This window comes from Semicossyphus pulcher, unplaced genomic scaffold (assembly GCF_022749685.1).
Source record: "Semicossyphus pulcher isolate SPU_LCO1_2020_fin unplaced genomic scaffold, fSemPul1.0.p SCAF_8, whole genome shotgun sequence".
Classification (NCBI taxonomy): domain Eukaryota; kingdom Metazoa; phylum Chordata; class Actinopteri; order Labriformes; family Labridae; genus Semicossyphus; species Semicossyphus pulcher.
The window spans coordinates 20,887,948-20,903,286 of NW_027211759.1; the positions used below are offsets into that span (position 1 = coordinate 20,887,948).

The 15,339-nt window shown below is 41.0% G+C and overlaps 1 protein-coding gene across 1 annotated transcript in view; it reads left to right on the top strand.

Moving 5' to 3' along the window:
- Positions 1–14,887, top strand: part of pdhx (pyruvate dehydrogenase complex component X) — a 30,665-nt gene extending 15,778 nt beyond the window's left edge. The window contains exons 6-11 of the mRNA XM_069686513.1: positions 3,123–3,288; positions 3,654–3,801; positions 6,642–6,700; positions 9,012–9,170; positions 13,119–13,183; positions 14,023–14,887. Of these exons, the coding sequence (XP_069542614.1) occupies positions 3,123–3,288; positions 3,654–3,801; positions 6,642–6,700; positions 9,012–9,170; positions 13,119–13,183; positions 14,023–14,278 (853 nt within the window). The 3' untranslated portion in view covers positions 14,279–14,887. The remainder of the gene's footprint in view (positions 1–3,122; positions 3,289–3,653; positions 3,802–6,641; positions 6,701–9,011; positions 9,171–13,118; positions 13,184–14,022) is intronic.
- Positions 14,888–15,339: the final 452 nt, after the last annotated feature.

Sequence of the window (15,339 nt, forward strand, 5' to 3'; positions counted from 1 at the left end):
TTTATACTGGTATAGTGGTCGCACCCTATACATGAAAAAAAGTATTAAAAGTGTGTCTTACACACCGGATTTTACAGTAGATATGTTTCATTATATATGTCCACATAATTATATAAGCTGTATCTTAGGTATGCCGAGAGACTGAAGAGTTCTGTTCTTGTTGGAAACCAAATCTCCTTGCACATTATAGCTTCATATAGGCTTAGCTCCTTTAAGAGAGGCCTAAATAGACCCTATTTCCCTTCCTTTGTCCTTTGGCACATCAGATAAGACTGAAACCAAGGAGAGGTACCCCTCCCATTCCAACCTCTGCTCCACTGAGGCCCCTCTATAGTGGGCATGAATGACAGAGGTCACGCAACCCAGGGATGAGATCATAGCATGTTACATAATCAGTAGTGAGGGTTAAATTCAGATTGTGTACAAATAAAGACATTTATATTGCTGCTTTATTTCTTTTATATCTCATCATTGGGGCCCTCTTGTTATATACCAGTATCCCTGTACCCTGTGTAAAGGCTCGGGAAATACTACTATTTATGTGGAGAGGATAACTCTTACAAATCTATGTATTTATATATGTATAAAGAATAGTTAAAGCAGGATACACCTGGTGAAACTTGATCAATTAAGGCCCTTTAAGCAGGCTAGGTGTGTTATAAATGTTCAGTAATTACATATCTAAGTGCTGTAAGATCAGTTTAATTTTTTGCTTACTACTGCTGCCGTACTGTACTATTAAATTGCCAGAAACATTTTCTCTGTTTTAAATTTGGATGTAAAAGACATGCAGCTCCCACGCCCCTTTATCCATCTGTCCTAGGTGGCAGTAGAAGGCAAAGTTTATTCATCTGTGTACATTCGGTGCTCATTTCCTGTGTGCGTTTGAGCGTGTGCGAGAGCTGCCTCGATCCCTTTTTAATATTCTGCTCACCCTCCCTCAGTCTTTCAGAGGCTTCTTTGCCTTGGCTGTCAGTACGGGTGTAAATGGTTGGTGTGAATAGCACTTTGTCAGCCTGCTACACAAAAGGTATCTATGGTGTCAATGCCAAACGGCCGCTGTAGGCTGCTGTTGACTTGACTTCCTCTTAAATGTATGTTTGATATTCTCACTAAAGAAAAAGTCTTTTGCACATCTCAGCAGTTTGGATCCCTTTTTGTAGTTTTTCCCTTTTACATTTTAACTTTCTATTAATTTGAATCCGTTTTTCTGTTCTTCTTCTGTCCTATTTTATGGTGCTGCTTCTGCTTTTTCTTTTCTTTCTGTCATCATGGGACACTCAGTGTGTTCTTCTCAGGTTAGCTGGGGGATTTCCAAGTTTCCTCAGTCCCTCCACAAACAAACACTCCTATCAGAGAGAGAGAAAGGGAGGAGCTAACGTGCTAGGGGACATAAAAAGATGCAGCTCAAAAGGGAGAGAATAGCTGTGGGGCCCAGACAGTTCCCGGCTACACGGTGAGGTCAGAGGCAGCTGGTCCAGACAAAAGACTGGATGTGTGCGAGTAGTTGGACCCTAGTGCATTGAACTGGAACCAGAGCGCTTCAAGCAGGCGCACCTGATACCTGCCCCTCCCACCTCTTTTGCTGCTGAGACCAAAATGAATGGGTAAAAATAAAATCCAGGACAGATCAGTCTGGTGTTTACTGTACGCTTGAGGTAGAAAGAATCCCTCATGTTAGCTGTGTGTTAATCTGTGAGTTGGGAATCTACTCTCATCAGAGATGTAAAAGGTGTCTTTTATAGCTAGATTCCTTTAACAGAACTGTATTTGTCCATGCTGTTTTATTGTAGTCCCTTAGGAAAAAGATGATGTATGAAGATTAGGGAAGTCCATGCCAGAGGGAGGTGTAATGAAACCAAGGTTTTGAATAAGCTGCAGCTGACACCTGATCCGGCCCGGCCTTACCCTGCTGGGGTTTGTTTGTGACTAGCAAATGATTCTCATGGTGCCAATCCGCTGGAGGACAACCCAAAGTTACCTCTCTCTGTGGGAGCCTGACACAAATACAAACCAGATAAAACTAGCAGAGTGCTGCTTCCAAGCTCGCCAAGTGGGAGCAAATGGGTGAATAATGCATTATTGCTGTCATGAGATGCGCCAGTGTTTTCTACCCTTGTAACTTTCATCTATAATGGTCAAAGCGAAATAAAAGAAATGACGTTTCAAGCTGGAGGAAAAAGTTGTTTTTCACAGTTAAAATTAGGCCGTCATTAATACAGTCCACAAATGAAGACTGAAATAGATCATCGGTTTAACTGTGAATAAACCACCTCGCTTGGGCACAACAAAATGAGCTGAAAAAAAGTATTGTTGTGGAAAGGCTGGCTGGAAAGCATTTGTTTATGTATGTGTTTGTCCTTGAATGTGTCTTAACATCATGAAATTTTAATCTTTTCCAGATTTAATATTTGTCCTCTTCTGAACCAGCGCTGTGTTGTGTTGACTGCCATATTGGTTCGGTTATATTTACAACTTCTTGTCCATTTATTTCCACCCACGTCAGCTGTCCTCGAGTATGAAGTATGCAGACTTAGATATACAATAATAATGATTAAAAAATAAATTAGCCTAAATTACTTTGTATGTCATCATAAAGTGGGCATATTTATCTGGGTTCCAGACCAATAACTGTATATATAGTTGAATGACACATCTCCATCTGCTATCATTGTACGAAATTGAAGCCAAAATAGCCCTGTGATAGACGCTGCCATCTTGCGCTGGTGTCGCATGTGGAGCCAGAGACTGCGCAGTAGAGAACGGCGGGTGGAGTTGCTACTCTGCTAATCCGCTACAAATCCTCTGCAGGAGCCTAATTTGTCAACAGAGCTGTCAATCATCCTTTTGACAGCATCAAATAACTAATTAAAATAAACTTGTCAGAAAAATTAACACTTGGGCGTAAATCAGCATGATAAGAACGAACTATAATGACAGAAATCATGTTTGAGAAAAATGTATTTGCCGTGTATTTTGATTTCATAGTTTGACTCATGTCCCATCTGTTAACATGGAGGAGGCGGGCTTTATAACCTATACTGCAGCAAGTCAGCAGTGGTCATTCAGTCTATGGGACAGACATTAAAATGACTATATATAATTTCTTTTTACTTTACCAGAGATGCGTTGAATCTCTTGAAGACGTCTCCTGCCACCAAAGCAACCCCAGCCACAGCTGCCCCAGCTGCCCCGAGTCCTGTCCCCACCCCAGCCGCCCCGCCTCCACCCCCAGGCAGCAGGCCCAACATACCTCCCCTCTCTGTACCAGGGAAACCAGGAGCACCGGTGAGCTCTCCTCACATTATCTCTCTCTCACACACACAAACACTCTTACACACCACAGTGCATGTTCTGTGGTAGCACTAAAAATATTACAAGATACCATTAGCCACAGCTAACTGCCCATCAACCCACCAATGGTTTGTGTCAGAGTCTGGGTCTATAAATAACAAGATGCACACATTTTTTTACAAAGCCAGCCAGCCACTCCTAACCAATCATTAACTCATTGTAACAAGCTTGTCAATAGCATCTTTACATTGTTACCCCCATGCCTTCTTGAGTTATTGATGGCCGCTGAGATTTGCCAATCAAACATCCTTCTCTCCTTGTTAAATCACTGCCCTTCTTTCCATTTGCCCCCGCTTTAGGGTACTTTCACAGAGATCCCAGCCACAAATGTCCGCCGCGTGATCGCTCAGAGGCTAACGCAATCCAAGACCACCATCCCCCACGCGTACGCCTCTGTGGACTGTGACATGGCTGCCGTCATGCACCTCCGCAAAGACTTGGCCAAAGGTAAAAATAGAGTAGTAGTGTTGTGAGTGTACGCATTAGCTAATATGTTTTCCATGCCTGCAGTGTTATCTTCTACAGTGAAGGTCTGATGGCGACACTTGGAGGGAACTTTTCCATGAAGATGTGGATTTCAGGCTTTTCACATGACTGCTCGTTCGACAGAGAGGACAGTCTGTTGCATTGAAAGAAGATCTGGTGCATGTACCTGTGCTTCTTTAGATACACATAGTTTGGGTGGAGTTAATATCTTTCGTGGGTATGAATGGGGATTAAAAATGACTGAATGGGACCCAGAGGCCCGGCAAACCGTGTGAGCCAAATGGTGTGTGGACCTCAAAAACATGCATATCTGACTCTGATCACATCTTCCCTTTCTTCACACCGCACATTACAACAAGCTGATCACATCTTGATAACACACCCACAGTTAGTCATGCACATAGCATGCTACTCTTATCTTTATTTTCTTCCTTTTGTGTGATGGGTTTGCTGGAAATGGCTCACTTAAAAAAAACAACCTTTTTGAACCCACAACTGGGATTGAATTTGTTCTTTGCTGCCAGCGCTCTGTCAGAGTAATCATTTCCCTCTGGTCCAAAGGGTTTCAAAGGGATTCTTTAGAGTGTTTTGATGCGCCTTACATAATTTATCATGTAATGTATCAAATCAAGTTTATTTATGTAGCACATTTGATACGACAGACGCAGACTCAAGTGCTTTAGATTAAAAACATGGATAAAAATCAAACATGACAAGCATGTAAAATAGGAACACAAAAACATAAAAAGACACTGTGTACAAAAAACAGATTTTAAAAAAAAGCACTCACAACGGCAAACCCCGCACCCGAGACCCACCCACACAACCGGCCACCTGACAGCTGAGACACGATCAACCAAACACAAACACCCAAATCCTCCCCAACGAGCTCACTTCAAACCTGACTAAAAGCTTTTGAGTAAAGATATGTTGTAGGTCTACTTTTAAAAGAAGACCTTAATTCAATTGGTAGAGAATTCCAGAGAGTGGGACCATAATGACTGAAGGCGCCATAAGCAGATTAAGAGTTAATTCTAGGTGTAAGGAGGAGACCTTTACTTGACGGTCTAAGGGATCTGTTCGGTGTGTATTCAGTGAGCATGTCACCAATGTAGGAAGGAGCTAAGCCGTGCATACTGTACATTTAAAAACAATGAGAAGTATTTTAAAATCAATTTGTTGTTTTACTGGGAGCCAGTGAAGAGATTTTAGAATGGGAGTGATGTGTTCAAACCTTCAAACCTCTGGCTGCAGCATTCTGGATAAGCTGGAGTTTAACGACTGCTTTGTCAGTCTAGCAAAAAGTGCGTTGCAGTAATCTAGTGCACTTGAAATCAACTCGGATCCCATCAGCTATAGTCTGGCGACGATGAAGCCTCTGGGGACACCTGTGAACATGCCGGGGCGTGTAGCTGATGGTTTGCGATAAACGACTTCCTTTTCCGTGTGCTGCACTGTTTTTACAGAAAAAGAAACTTTTTTTTTTTTTTCTTGTGATTGACTTTAATTTACGGGCCTTAAGTTTGCTGAAATTTCAACATGATGCAGATTTGTAAGAAGTAAAAATGAAGCTTTGTGAAGAAAAATGCTCGTGACAGTAAACATCTAACTTAAGCTATATTCATAAGATGATAAAAGAAGGATAAAATCACGCACAGGTTTTTGGTATGCTCACATAGTTTTGCCGATTGGGGAGTTAACATAGAGTGAATGTGGTACCTCAAAGCCTTGGGGCCTAGAATGTATGTATATAAGCCCATGGAAAAGAACTCGTCCATGCGGTATCAGTAAGTTAGATGCTGTACTTGAGTCTGGTAGTGCCTAAATAGTAACTACAGTACTGGCAGACCTTTCCCCTTGTTTGTAAAGCTGTTCCTTTACTCTTTCAGCCACACTGACTTCCCTAGCAACTGTTATCGAGCTAACCGCAGCCCCTTGTGAAACCCCCTGATATGTCTGCTTAAGTTGAAGGGTGGTTCATACCACAACCAGAGAAAGGGAACATTGCCAACGTGTCGCAACAGTCATTTTCCAACTGATTGCTACATTAAGCCAAGAAAATATTTGTAGTTAACGGCTGCTTTTTGAAGATTGTCTAAATGTAATCTGCGCTTACTTTGGGCCTTTTTTTAACATTCAGTTCAACACTCTGTCACACATTCGGCTTTATTTAGCTTAACTTTGCCTAGCTGTCAAACAAAAGGTAAATCTCTCTGGGTCCTGTCTCTGTGATGGAGGAAATGGGACGGCCATTCCAGACCTATTAGCGAGGTCGTGTGTGTATTGAGGGATTCTCTCTCCCCGGTTGTTTTTGCGGGGCCTCATTGTTCAGGAGCAGCGCGATTTCACGGTTAGCTCGTTAATCATCCCGCTCACAGCATTCATAACGGTCTGGCACTGCACTAATAGACACTGGTAAAAGTTGGCAGCGATGCCAAGCTCGCCTCGTCCACTGGTGTCACACACAGAGTGGGGAGTGGGGAAAAGGCTTGTGACTGAGGCTATAGGCTCGGACTGATTCTGATCAGCTGGAGTCTAGGTCAATAGGAGATGAGGTATCGGACATTTTTCTTCCATGTGAGGGAATGCGTAGTATCACTCATATGCTCATCACACTTCACAGGTCTTGTACAGATAAATGCCCATATGTCCTTTTGTTTTCACCTCCACCCCCCACCCAGGCTTTAAAAGCTATCCAACTATCTTACAGCCTTAATAATGGTGTTAAGCAGAAGTCACTTGTGTTGCTCTGATTAGAGCTTGAATTTAGCTCACTGGCTGTTTCTTCTTTGTCTTTTCAGAACAAATCAAAGTGTCCGTTAACGATTTCATTATCAAGGCAGCTGCTGTTACACTGAAAGTAAGTACTGATCACAATCTATGTTGTAATGTATCCTGTTTGTCTTTGTTTTTTTATTACCTAATCATGGGTGTATTTAGAGAGCAGCTCCAGTCCTGTTTAAAGACGTATAAAATGCTCTGCTTGAAATAATAAATTGTGTCTGATATGTTTTTTCTGCAAAATACGTTTAATTACTTTGTAAAAATCCTCCCAAGGCATCTCCTTCTTTCCCGACTCTGCAAAGTCCCCGCCCACTATGCACATTTGCATAGTGGGCACAACTCGTCTCTGCCATCGTTTAGTGGCAACTTGTTGAAACTTAGCTAGCTTGAAGTTTAGTAATTAGTAGTAGTAACATTAATGTTAGCAGTCAGTCGTGAGTTTGCAAAAATTACGATGACTGTTACAGCTGGCTCGCGCATCGCCGAAGTGGTTGCCATAGGTTGCACATAATGATATGCACAGCATCACCCCGTCCATTAACAGGATTGGCTCCTTAGGTTTGTGACGTCACAAACCTGCCAATCTGAAAACGTGTTGTTCAGCCTGTCCTTGGTACACTGCAGTTTAAAAGCAGACAGACCCAGCCATGGAGATGACTGCTTATGTTGTCCCTGATATGTCTTGTAGCACATGAGAAACACCACATGGAGACGTTTACAAGGTTAAACACTTGATTTTGACCTAAAATGTTATCCAAGACATGTGGGGATCATTTGACTACTAAAGCCAGGTTTCTCTCTTTTTTCCTTGTTGTTGTTTTGGATCGACCGGTTGCTAGAACCTTGCCTTATATGCTGAGGCTAAATTTAGACGCAGACTCTACTGATTTTGTTATTTTTTACGGCTGTTGATGGAAATTCTTAGGAAACTCTTGAACCATCCATCTTCATAAGCAGCTTTAGAAAACAGAAAATACCGGTACATGCTGTGAAGAAAGTTCCAGATTGATGACGATGGATGTAGGAAAAATAGATCCAGTCCTCTGGTCAGTTTGTTATTCTAGTCAGGACTGTGTTGGCAAATCTTATAAGAAAAGCACTTCATTTAATCTACTGATGTTGTAATAGTGTATGTGCTGTACTTTAAGCACTAACATGTTCCAAACATCATGGGAGCTCAGCAGCACACAGACAGTAGTAAGACATGTATGAAACACTGCTTTATTAGAACCAGCAGCAGCTGAGAAACCTGCCTGTTTGTTGCATGTGTTACAGTTAATGTGAGGAATGTGGAACAAAAACGTGTTCCAGTTCATGTGAGTTTTAAACGCCAAAGCACCACATGCCTCCCTCATAGTCCAGGCACTATTATTTTTTTACTGTACGTATTCTCACAAGGCCAGAATACCCCTTTGGATTGGCTTCAGCTCTAAACTGAGAAATGTGATTCTCTTGTGTAACACTGTTAAATTGGCAGAAGCAGTTTTAGCCTGAGTTTATCTGAGGACGCCAGGAAGTGGCTTCTGGGGCCAGTTTGTTTAGACTTTTTTTAAGCTGTACTTTTTATAGGTAAATGAAATATTTCTGCACTACTACTCCAAGAATTATACATAAATATTATCCTGTGAAAAAATTATATTTCATTATTTTAGCTCCACCGCCGCAGACTCATCCATATCGACTCCTCTGATTATTTACGCATTATCATTATCCACCTAATTGATCAATGATTTTCCCCATATTCACTGATATATAATGCTCATTTAACTGCCATCCTAATTGCTTTTCCACTCTCATTAAAGTTGTAATCTCGAAGATTTCAGTTTCATACACTTTGGCGGCACCCATGGCGATAAACGGTAACTGCGGGAGCACACTTCCCAGATATCCAAACCTTTTTCCTTCATCTGAGCGTCAAATTTGTTTCTTTTTCTTTGGATTTTCATTTATTACTTATATTTATTACTTTATACTTATTTTTGAAGTTCTATTGTGTCGATCTTTTCTTTGATAGTTCAGCCATAGTAGATTACTGTTTACTCGCAACACTTGAGGGGCCGGAAAAGCAGCAGCTTGGCTCCGTCTACCCTCTCTGGTAGACCAACCACTAACTGGGCGACGCTTGTGATTTTTTCCACAAAAGTCGCACCAGACACCCAGTCTGTAATACTGCGAATGCAAAGGCTTTCATTAGTAGGCCACTGGCTCAATCACCATTGTGTCACTTCATTCGGTGATGGATAGTGACTTAACAGACGAATCTTTGAGATCATTACTTTAACTGCACAGACACAGTTCGTAACCTCATCAGGACAGCTTTTTTAATCTCTTTGTCTACTTTTCATATATGTCAGAATATGGACTGACCTCTGAAGTTTCTATCCTAGGAGATGCCAGAGGTGAATGTGACCTGGTCTGGTGAGGGACCCCGTGCCCTTGATTCAATCCACATTTCAATAGCTGTGGCCACTGACAAGGGCCTCATTACCCCCATCATCAAGGATGCTGCAAACAAAGGAGTCCAGGAGATCTCAGCTAATATTAAGGTAAGAGCAAATAAGGACAAGAAAGCATGACAAAACCACAGTGTTTAAAAAAAAAAGTAATACATGGTTAAACTTGTCGCAAGAGCTGTTTCTTTAAGGCATATTTTTCATGCTTTTTTGCAGTGGTAAATTATAGCCGTAAGCTGTGGGTGCCTTCAGTGTCACCTCAAGTAAAGATATGCTGTTTGGGATAATAGATAAGGGAGATGAGACCTGAACTTAACCCAGCTGTCTGGGAAATCAAACTCTGAGGACATCCGTAAGGTTTCCCTCGCCCTCTGGCTCCAACTTCACTCCATACAAAGTCTTTTCTAGTCTTTTTTTCCCTGTTGTCTGTCACATCGTGTAAAATAGGGAGAACATTTTCAGATATGCTTGATAGATCTGTAGACGGCTGATTGTATTTGGGATTGTTTGATTTTATGGGTTGTCAGGTTGCAGGTCTCAGCTGTCACAGGCCACAGATGGAGTTTAAAGCAACGTTGGGAAGCTATTTGTCCTGCTCGCTGTCAGCAGCTGAGGACAGACAGTTCTTCATACATCTGATCTGCATGTACAGACAGAAACATGATGATTAGTCTCAGTCTCCTTCTCGTTAAAGAAACGCACACACGCAGTAAAAATAGATACATTTCTCAAGATGAGGGTTGTGAACGTAATTTCTCTCACCAGCAGTGACCTGGTGTCTGGTCAAACAGCATCTAGCAACAAGCATGGAAGAGTCGTGTGTATCCTTAAAACAGTGTTGTAGCAGCAGCATTGCTGCTCATTTAGCAACTGAAGGGTCAGTGGCTGATGTTATGGTAGTATTTGTTGTAGTGACAGTATCAATTTCACACTGGCAGCAGTGATGAGTCAGTGGCAGTGTGGGTGTCAGTGAGTTTTGGTGAGAGAGGGAAGGTGAGGGTGGGTGTGCAATTTAGATTGAGACACACTTCTACTCTAATTCCAGCATTTATGACTAAGCTGTAAAGGCATTATTCGTGCAAATAGATGCAATTGCTTCAGGTATCGTCTGTGCGTCTGGACAGATATCAGAGTGCACTGATGCTTTACAGCTATGATGTTAGCAAAACTAGCGTTGAATATGGCGTTTCAGTGCTAATGGAACTGATGTGTTGCCTCAACCTGCTGTTATGTAGATTTCTAGTATTTGATTACAATTGGAGACAGCCTACATATTTACATTTACACAGTTGTTTTTCATTAACTCGTTATTTTTCACATAGAGTACGTGTAAAGTGCAGTGTACAATGTTTTCTTGTTATATTCATAATTTATACAAAATAAACATACAGTTTTTGTTTTATGTACTTTACTCACACACAGTAAAGAAAATGAACTAATAGTCGTTCATAATAAGACAACAAAAATTAAAGATTTGCAACAAATCTTTTAAACAAAGTGTAATTTTCGAGGCGCTGTTTTAGCTCAGTTGGTAGAGCACGCGTCCCATATACAGAGGCTACAGTCCTCGACGCAGCAGCCGCAATTTGACCTTGTTCAATTTACTCAGAATCAAACCTCTTAAATTTCTGTTTCCGTCTAAATAGTTGCTCTATTTTTGGTTTGTATGTCCTCTGATGCTTTAATGTAGTTAGTCAAAAAAAGTTCCTACTATCATGTTGAATTGGTATTTTGATTCGGTATAATTAATATAAATGTTATGAATGGAGGGATGATTCATCCATCTTACTTGGCGTCACCAACCATGTATTACAACTGATGTAAACAGGATAATTCAATATAGTTGGTCAGAGGAAAGTAGTACTATGAAGTTGAATGGGTATTTTGTTTTGGTAGAATTGTAAGTGTTGTGGCAGAGAAAAATATAGTTACAGTCGTGCAATTAAACCTTTTGTTTTACTTGTTAAAAAATGTGGATTATTTTTAAGTCTAATAATGCAATGTTAGTTTGTGCTAAGCAATGAAATCACTGCAAGAAAAAGCCACAAAGCCAGAGTGCACACACAAACACACAGAGACAGCAGCTGCAATAAAGCATGGGCACTTACAATGCAAGCAGTCCACTTAAGCCTTCAAAATGTGCTTTGCCACCCACTGCTGTTGAGTTTGGTTATGCTGCTGCCTTGAATTAAATCCACGTTTCCGAGTCCTGATTATTCTCAAATTAAAATCAACATGTGGTTTGAATGAAGCGTAGAGAGTTCTCTGCTGGCTATTGATGTGATGGAGCGCTACATGAGACCGCTTTGTACTGAAAGCTCTCATCTCAAATGTGCCCACCGTGTCCCACTGAGTTTCATGATCCTGTGAGTCATTCTCCACTTTCTGTGTCGGTCGTGTCCCTGCGTTAACCTTTGAGCACATTTCCATTTGAATAAAGTTCAGGTTGAATAAAGATGTTCTGGATATCCGGCAGTTGCAAACTAACCTAGAGAGGAAAGCTTTTAAAAGGTACATTTAATGTTAGCTTTTTAACGGTGGCCCACTCTTTATTCCAGGTATAATGTAGCCTGAACAGATTAAAAAGTGCATACTTGATCTGTGGGACCACTGCTTTTTAGAGAATCACTGAAATACTACTTAGTAAAAGTCTAGTATATGCACACATTCTGACACCAGACATGACACCATCCATGTACTCGAGTCTTTAATGACAGGCATGTTGTGTTTTCCCCAAAGTTGTCGTTCCCATTCATGCTCTGATTGAACATGAATTCACAGAACCTGGCTGCAGTAATGTGTTAGTTTTCCCGGCCAGATGTCTCATCTTCCCTTCTGGGTGTTGTCAATTCCCTCCCTTCATTTTACCAATGCACAGGCTGATAGTTTCCATTTATCTCAGTGCTTGCTACCGGACATTTAATCATTTTCTTCAACAAGATATTTGAAAATTGGCCCCTGCAGCCTTTCACTGAAAGGTCTGAATGATATGAAACTGGGACTTGGAGGCTTTCAACACCCTAGAAGAATTACTCTGGATAGGAAATTAGTGTAAAAAAGAAGTCTGTCGAAGCTCGTTGACTCGTTAGACTTGACAAGGTTCGGTTTCCAGACAGTACTTCCAGTACATCATGGAATTGATTTGGATATTAAGTGGTGTCTATGTTTACTCGGAAACTAGGTTATTTTTTGGGATAGCATGGGGGAATGGTCTGTCGCTCAGTTTGACCACCACTTTTAAAATGTCATGTTATCAGATACAATAACTTGGGACCAAATATCTGCTAAAATAATGCCGTTATCTCATCAGCCTTAACTGTCCTTTTCGTATATGCTAATTAGCAAATGTCAGCATGTTAATACTCTTTATGTCGATGGTGCTAATTAGCAAATGTTAGCATGTTACTACACTGAATTTTGATGGTGCTTATTAGCAAATGTCAGTATATTCATACTCTTAATGTAGATGGTGCTAATTAGCAAACATTAGCATGTTAATACAGTAAATTCGGATGGTGCTAATAAGCAAATGTTAGCATGTCAATACACTAAATTAGGATAGTACTAATTAGCAAATGTTAGCATGTTACTACTCTAAATAAGGATGGTAAAAAGTAAGGTTACAAGCTAACTTCAGCATGTTAGCCTGAGATTTGAGACTGTTAGCATGCTGACATTAGCATTAAGCTCATAGCACGAATGTTCCTGTTCCTAAGAGCTGCTCGCATGGCCGTCGAGTGTTGTTGACACGTGTTAAATTAGGGTTTCAGATGTGTGTGTTTTTTCACAACAATGTTGACTGTCGTTGTTAGAACTACAGTGAAGACAACGAAAAAAGAAATTGCTCCCATGGTTAGTTTCGGAGTTTGTTTATGAAGAGCATTCAGCCAAAACAGATGGACAAACCACAATTACCAATCTTCTGTGTCAAATAGCTTGTGTGCCCTTTATATATGCCATATATATGCTAAATAACCTGCTTGGATCTGTTCTCTCTTATAATAATCTTAAATGTTATAGTAATGTGTAATGTTTCCATAGGCTCTGGCCCAGAAGGCTCGAGATGGGAAACTTCTGCCTGAGGAGTACCAGGGAGGCTCATTCAGGTAAACCACAGACAAGACACGTCAACTCTCGAATACAAGAGTCATACAGAAAGTCATGACCTCATAAATTGTAACTTTATTTACCAGTCCTCCTTCTCATATCTTTAGTATGACTCAATTTCCTCAATTCAATGGACTGATTTTTTTCTGTGTGGGAACACTGGTGCTTTTATTTCACCTAATTCCATCTCCCAATTTCCTTTGTAGCTCAGCGATAAGATAGCCATCATAAATTTCCACCATTATGACTTAAATCCGGTTTCACAGATAGTCAATACATTATGCATATTCTACATTTCATGGGGGCCTGAACTGAACGTGGTCTCAGGCGACAAGTACCATCCGTTACTGTGCCATCAATTGCAGAAAAGTGGAAGGGAGGCTTTTCAACTCATTAGAATTAATGGTGTCATTTAGACATAAATGGGGTTTCTGTGTCAGGCAGGAGCGATGAATTCCTATGGAGATGCAGCCCTCTTTGTACTCCTGAGGATATATGTGTACGCCCTTCCTCTATTCCTTTTTCCATCCCCCTGAGCTACAATTCTCATTAAGGCAAACAGCAAACTGCCCTCGGGTCAGTCTTGCTCAACATACACAACATTAAGGGAGACGTTTGGAGGCTGGAGCTGCTGTGATAATCTATACTCATCAGTGTTTTATCTGTGAAATAAGAGGTCCACAGCCAATGATATTTATATGAGATCTATGTATATTTAATGTTGTAATTATGTTTCCTGTATTCATTTATATACACTTTCTAAGCTGCTCAGCTTGACTAATCATGTACTATATATGTCTTTTCTCTTCCCTCTTTTCTCTATTTGTCTCGGTTGCAGTATATCTAACCTCGGGATGTTCGGCATCAGTGGCTTCAGCGCCGTCATCAACCCTCCTCAGGCGTGTATCCTCGCCATCGGGACCTCGAGGTCTGAGCTGCGACTGAGCGAGGATGACCAGACCCTGCGCACCCAGCAGCTGATGACAGTCACTCTGTCCAGCGACGGACGGCTGGTCGACGACGAATTAGCCTCACGGTTTCTAGATAAATTCCGCGCAAACCTAGAAACACCGCAACGCATGGCGCTAGCCTGAGAACAAAGTGAGATAGCTGTACGCAAGTGGCAAAAAAAACACCTGCATTTCAAAGCCTGGCTCGTGCTTTCACAACCAGAGTGATCTTAAATAATGGTGATCGTAAATAATAGATTAAGGCTTGTACATAGTATAAACCTCTGCTTGTGGCTTACGTCTGACAGATAATCACCAGGCTTTGTGATGGAGGAGTTAAACTGGCCTTCAGCAGATGGAGAACTCTAGCAGTGTTGCCAAATATAAGACATAAAGGAGCATCTCACGACCTGTAAAATCACACCAGTGTTGTACATATAAAGTGATTATTCTAGTTCAAGCTCTATTTTTCAGTCCCAGTGCATCTACCTTGTGACACTACTAATAAACATGCAAATATTACTGTTTAAACTATGTTCATTGGTCAAACATATTTATTACTGAACATCAGTGGCAATGCAGTTCCTAAAAAGACCCAAATCCAAACTGATTCCAACGACTTAATCGATCGTTCTTGTTGGTATGTTTTAACTTATTGAAAACAGATCACAGCGCTGGAACTTATCCTTCAAATCCATGTGTGTACAAATAACAATAGTTTAGCTTAGATGCCAATAAAACGCACTGTTCAACCTTGAAACGTCTGCGCTCTTCATTAAAACATGTTTCTCCCACCTTTATTATGTTACAGCTACCAGAGAAACCACACATCAATGTGTCCGTGTGTGTGTGTGTGTGAGTCCTTTTCTATTTAATTAGAATCTAAAGAGATTACATAATAAATGTGCTCTTAGAAGCCAATTAGGATAATTTGCTGGGCTGAGTATACAGGTCAGGCTCTGCTGGCAGATGTTTGTTTTTGCTGTAAGCGCGGGCAGCACAGCTGTTTACATATGTATCGGCACCAGTCGGACACGGCTTATCCTTGATATGCATGAGCAGGGTTTGTTTCTTTTTTTTCAGATGAAGGGAAATCAGACTGAGACATGATGTCAGTCTTTTTCTTGTCTTCAGCTTATATTTCTATTTTATATATCACACACTGCTGCAAGGGCAGCATCTACAGTGAGAATATCGGTGCAGTT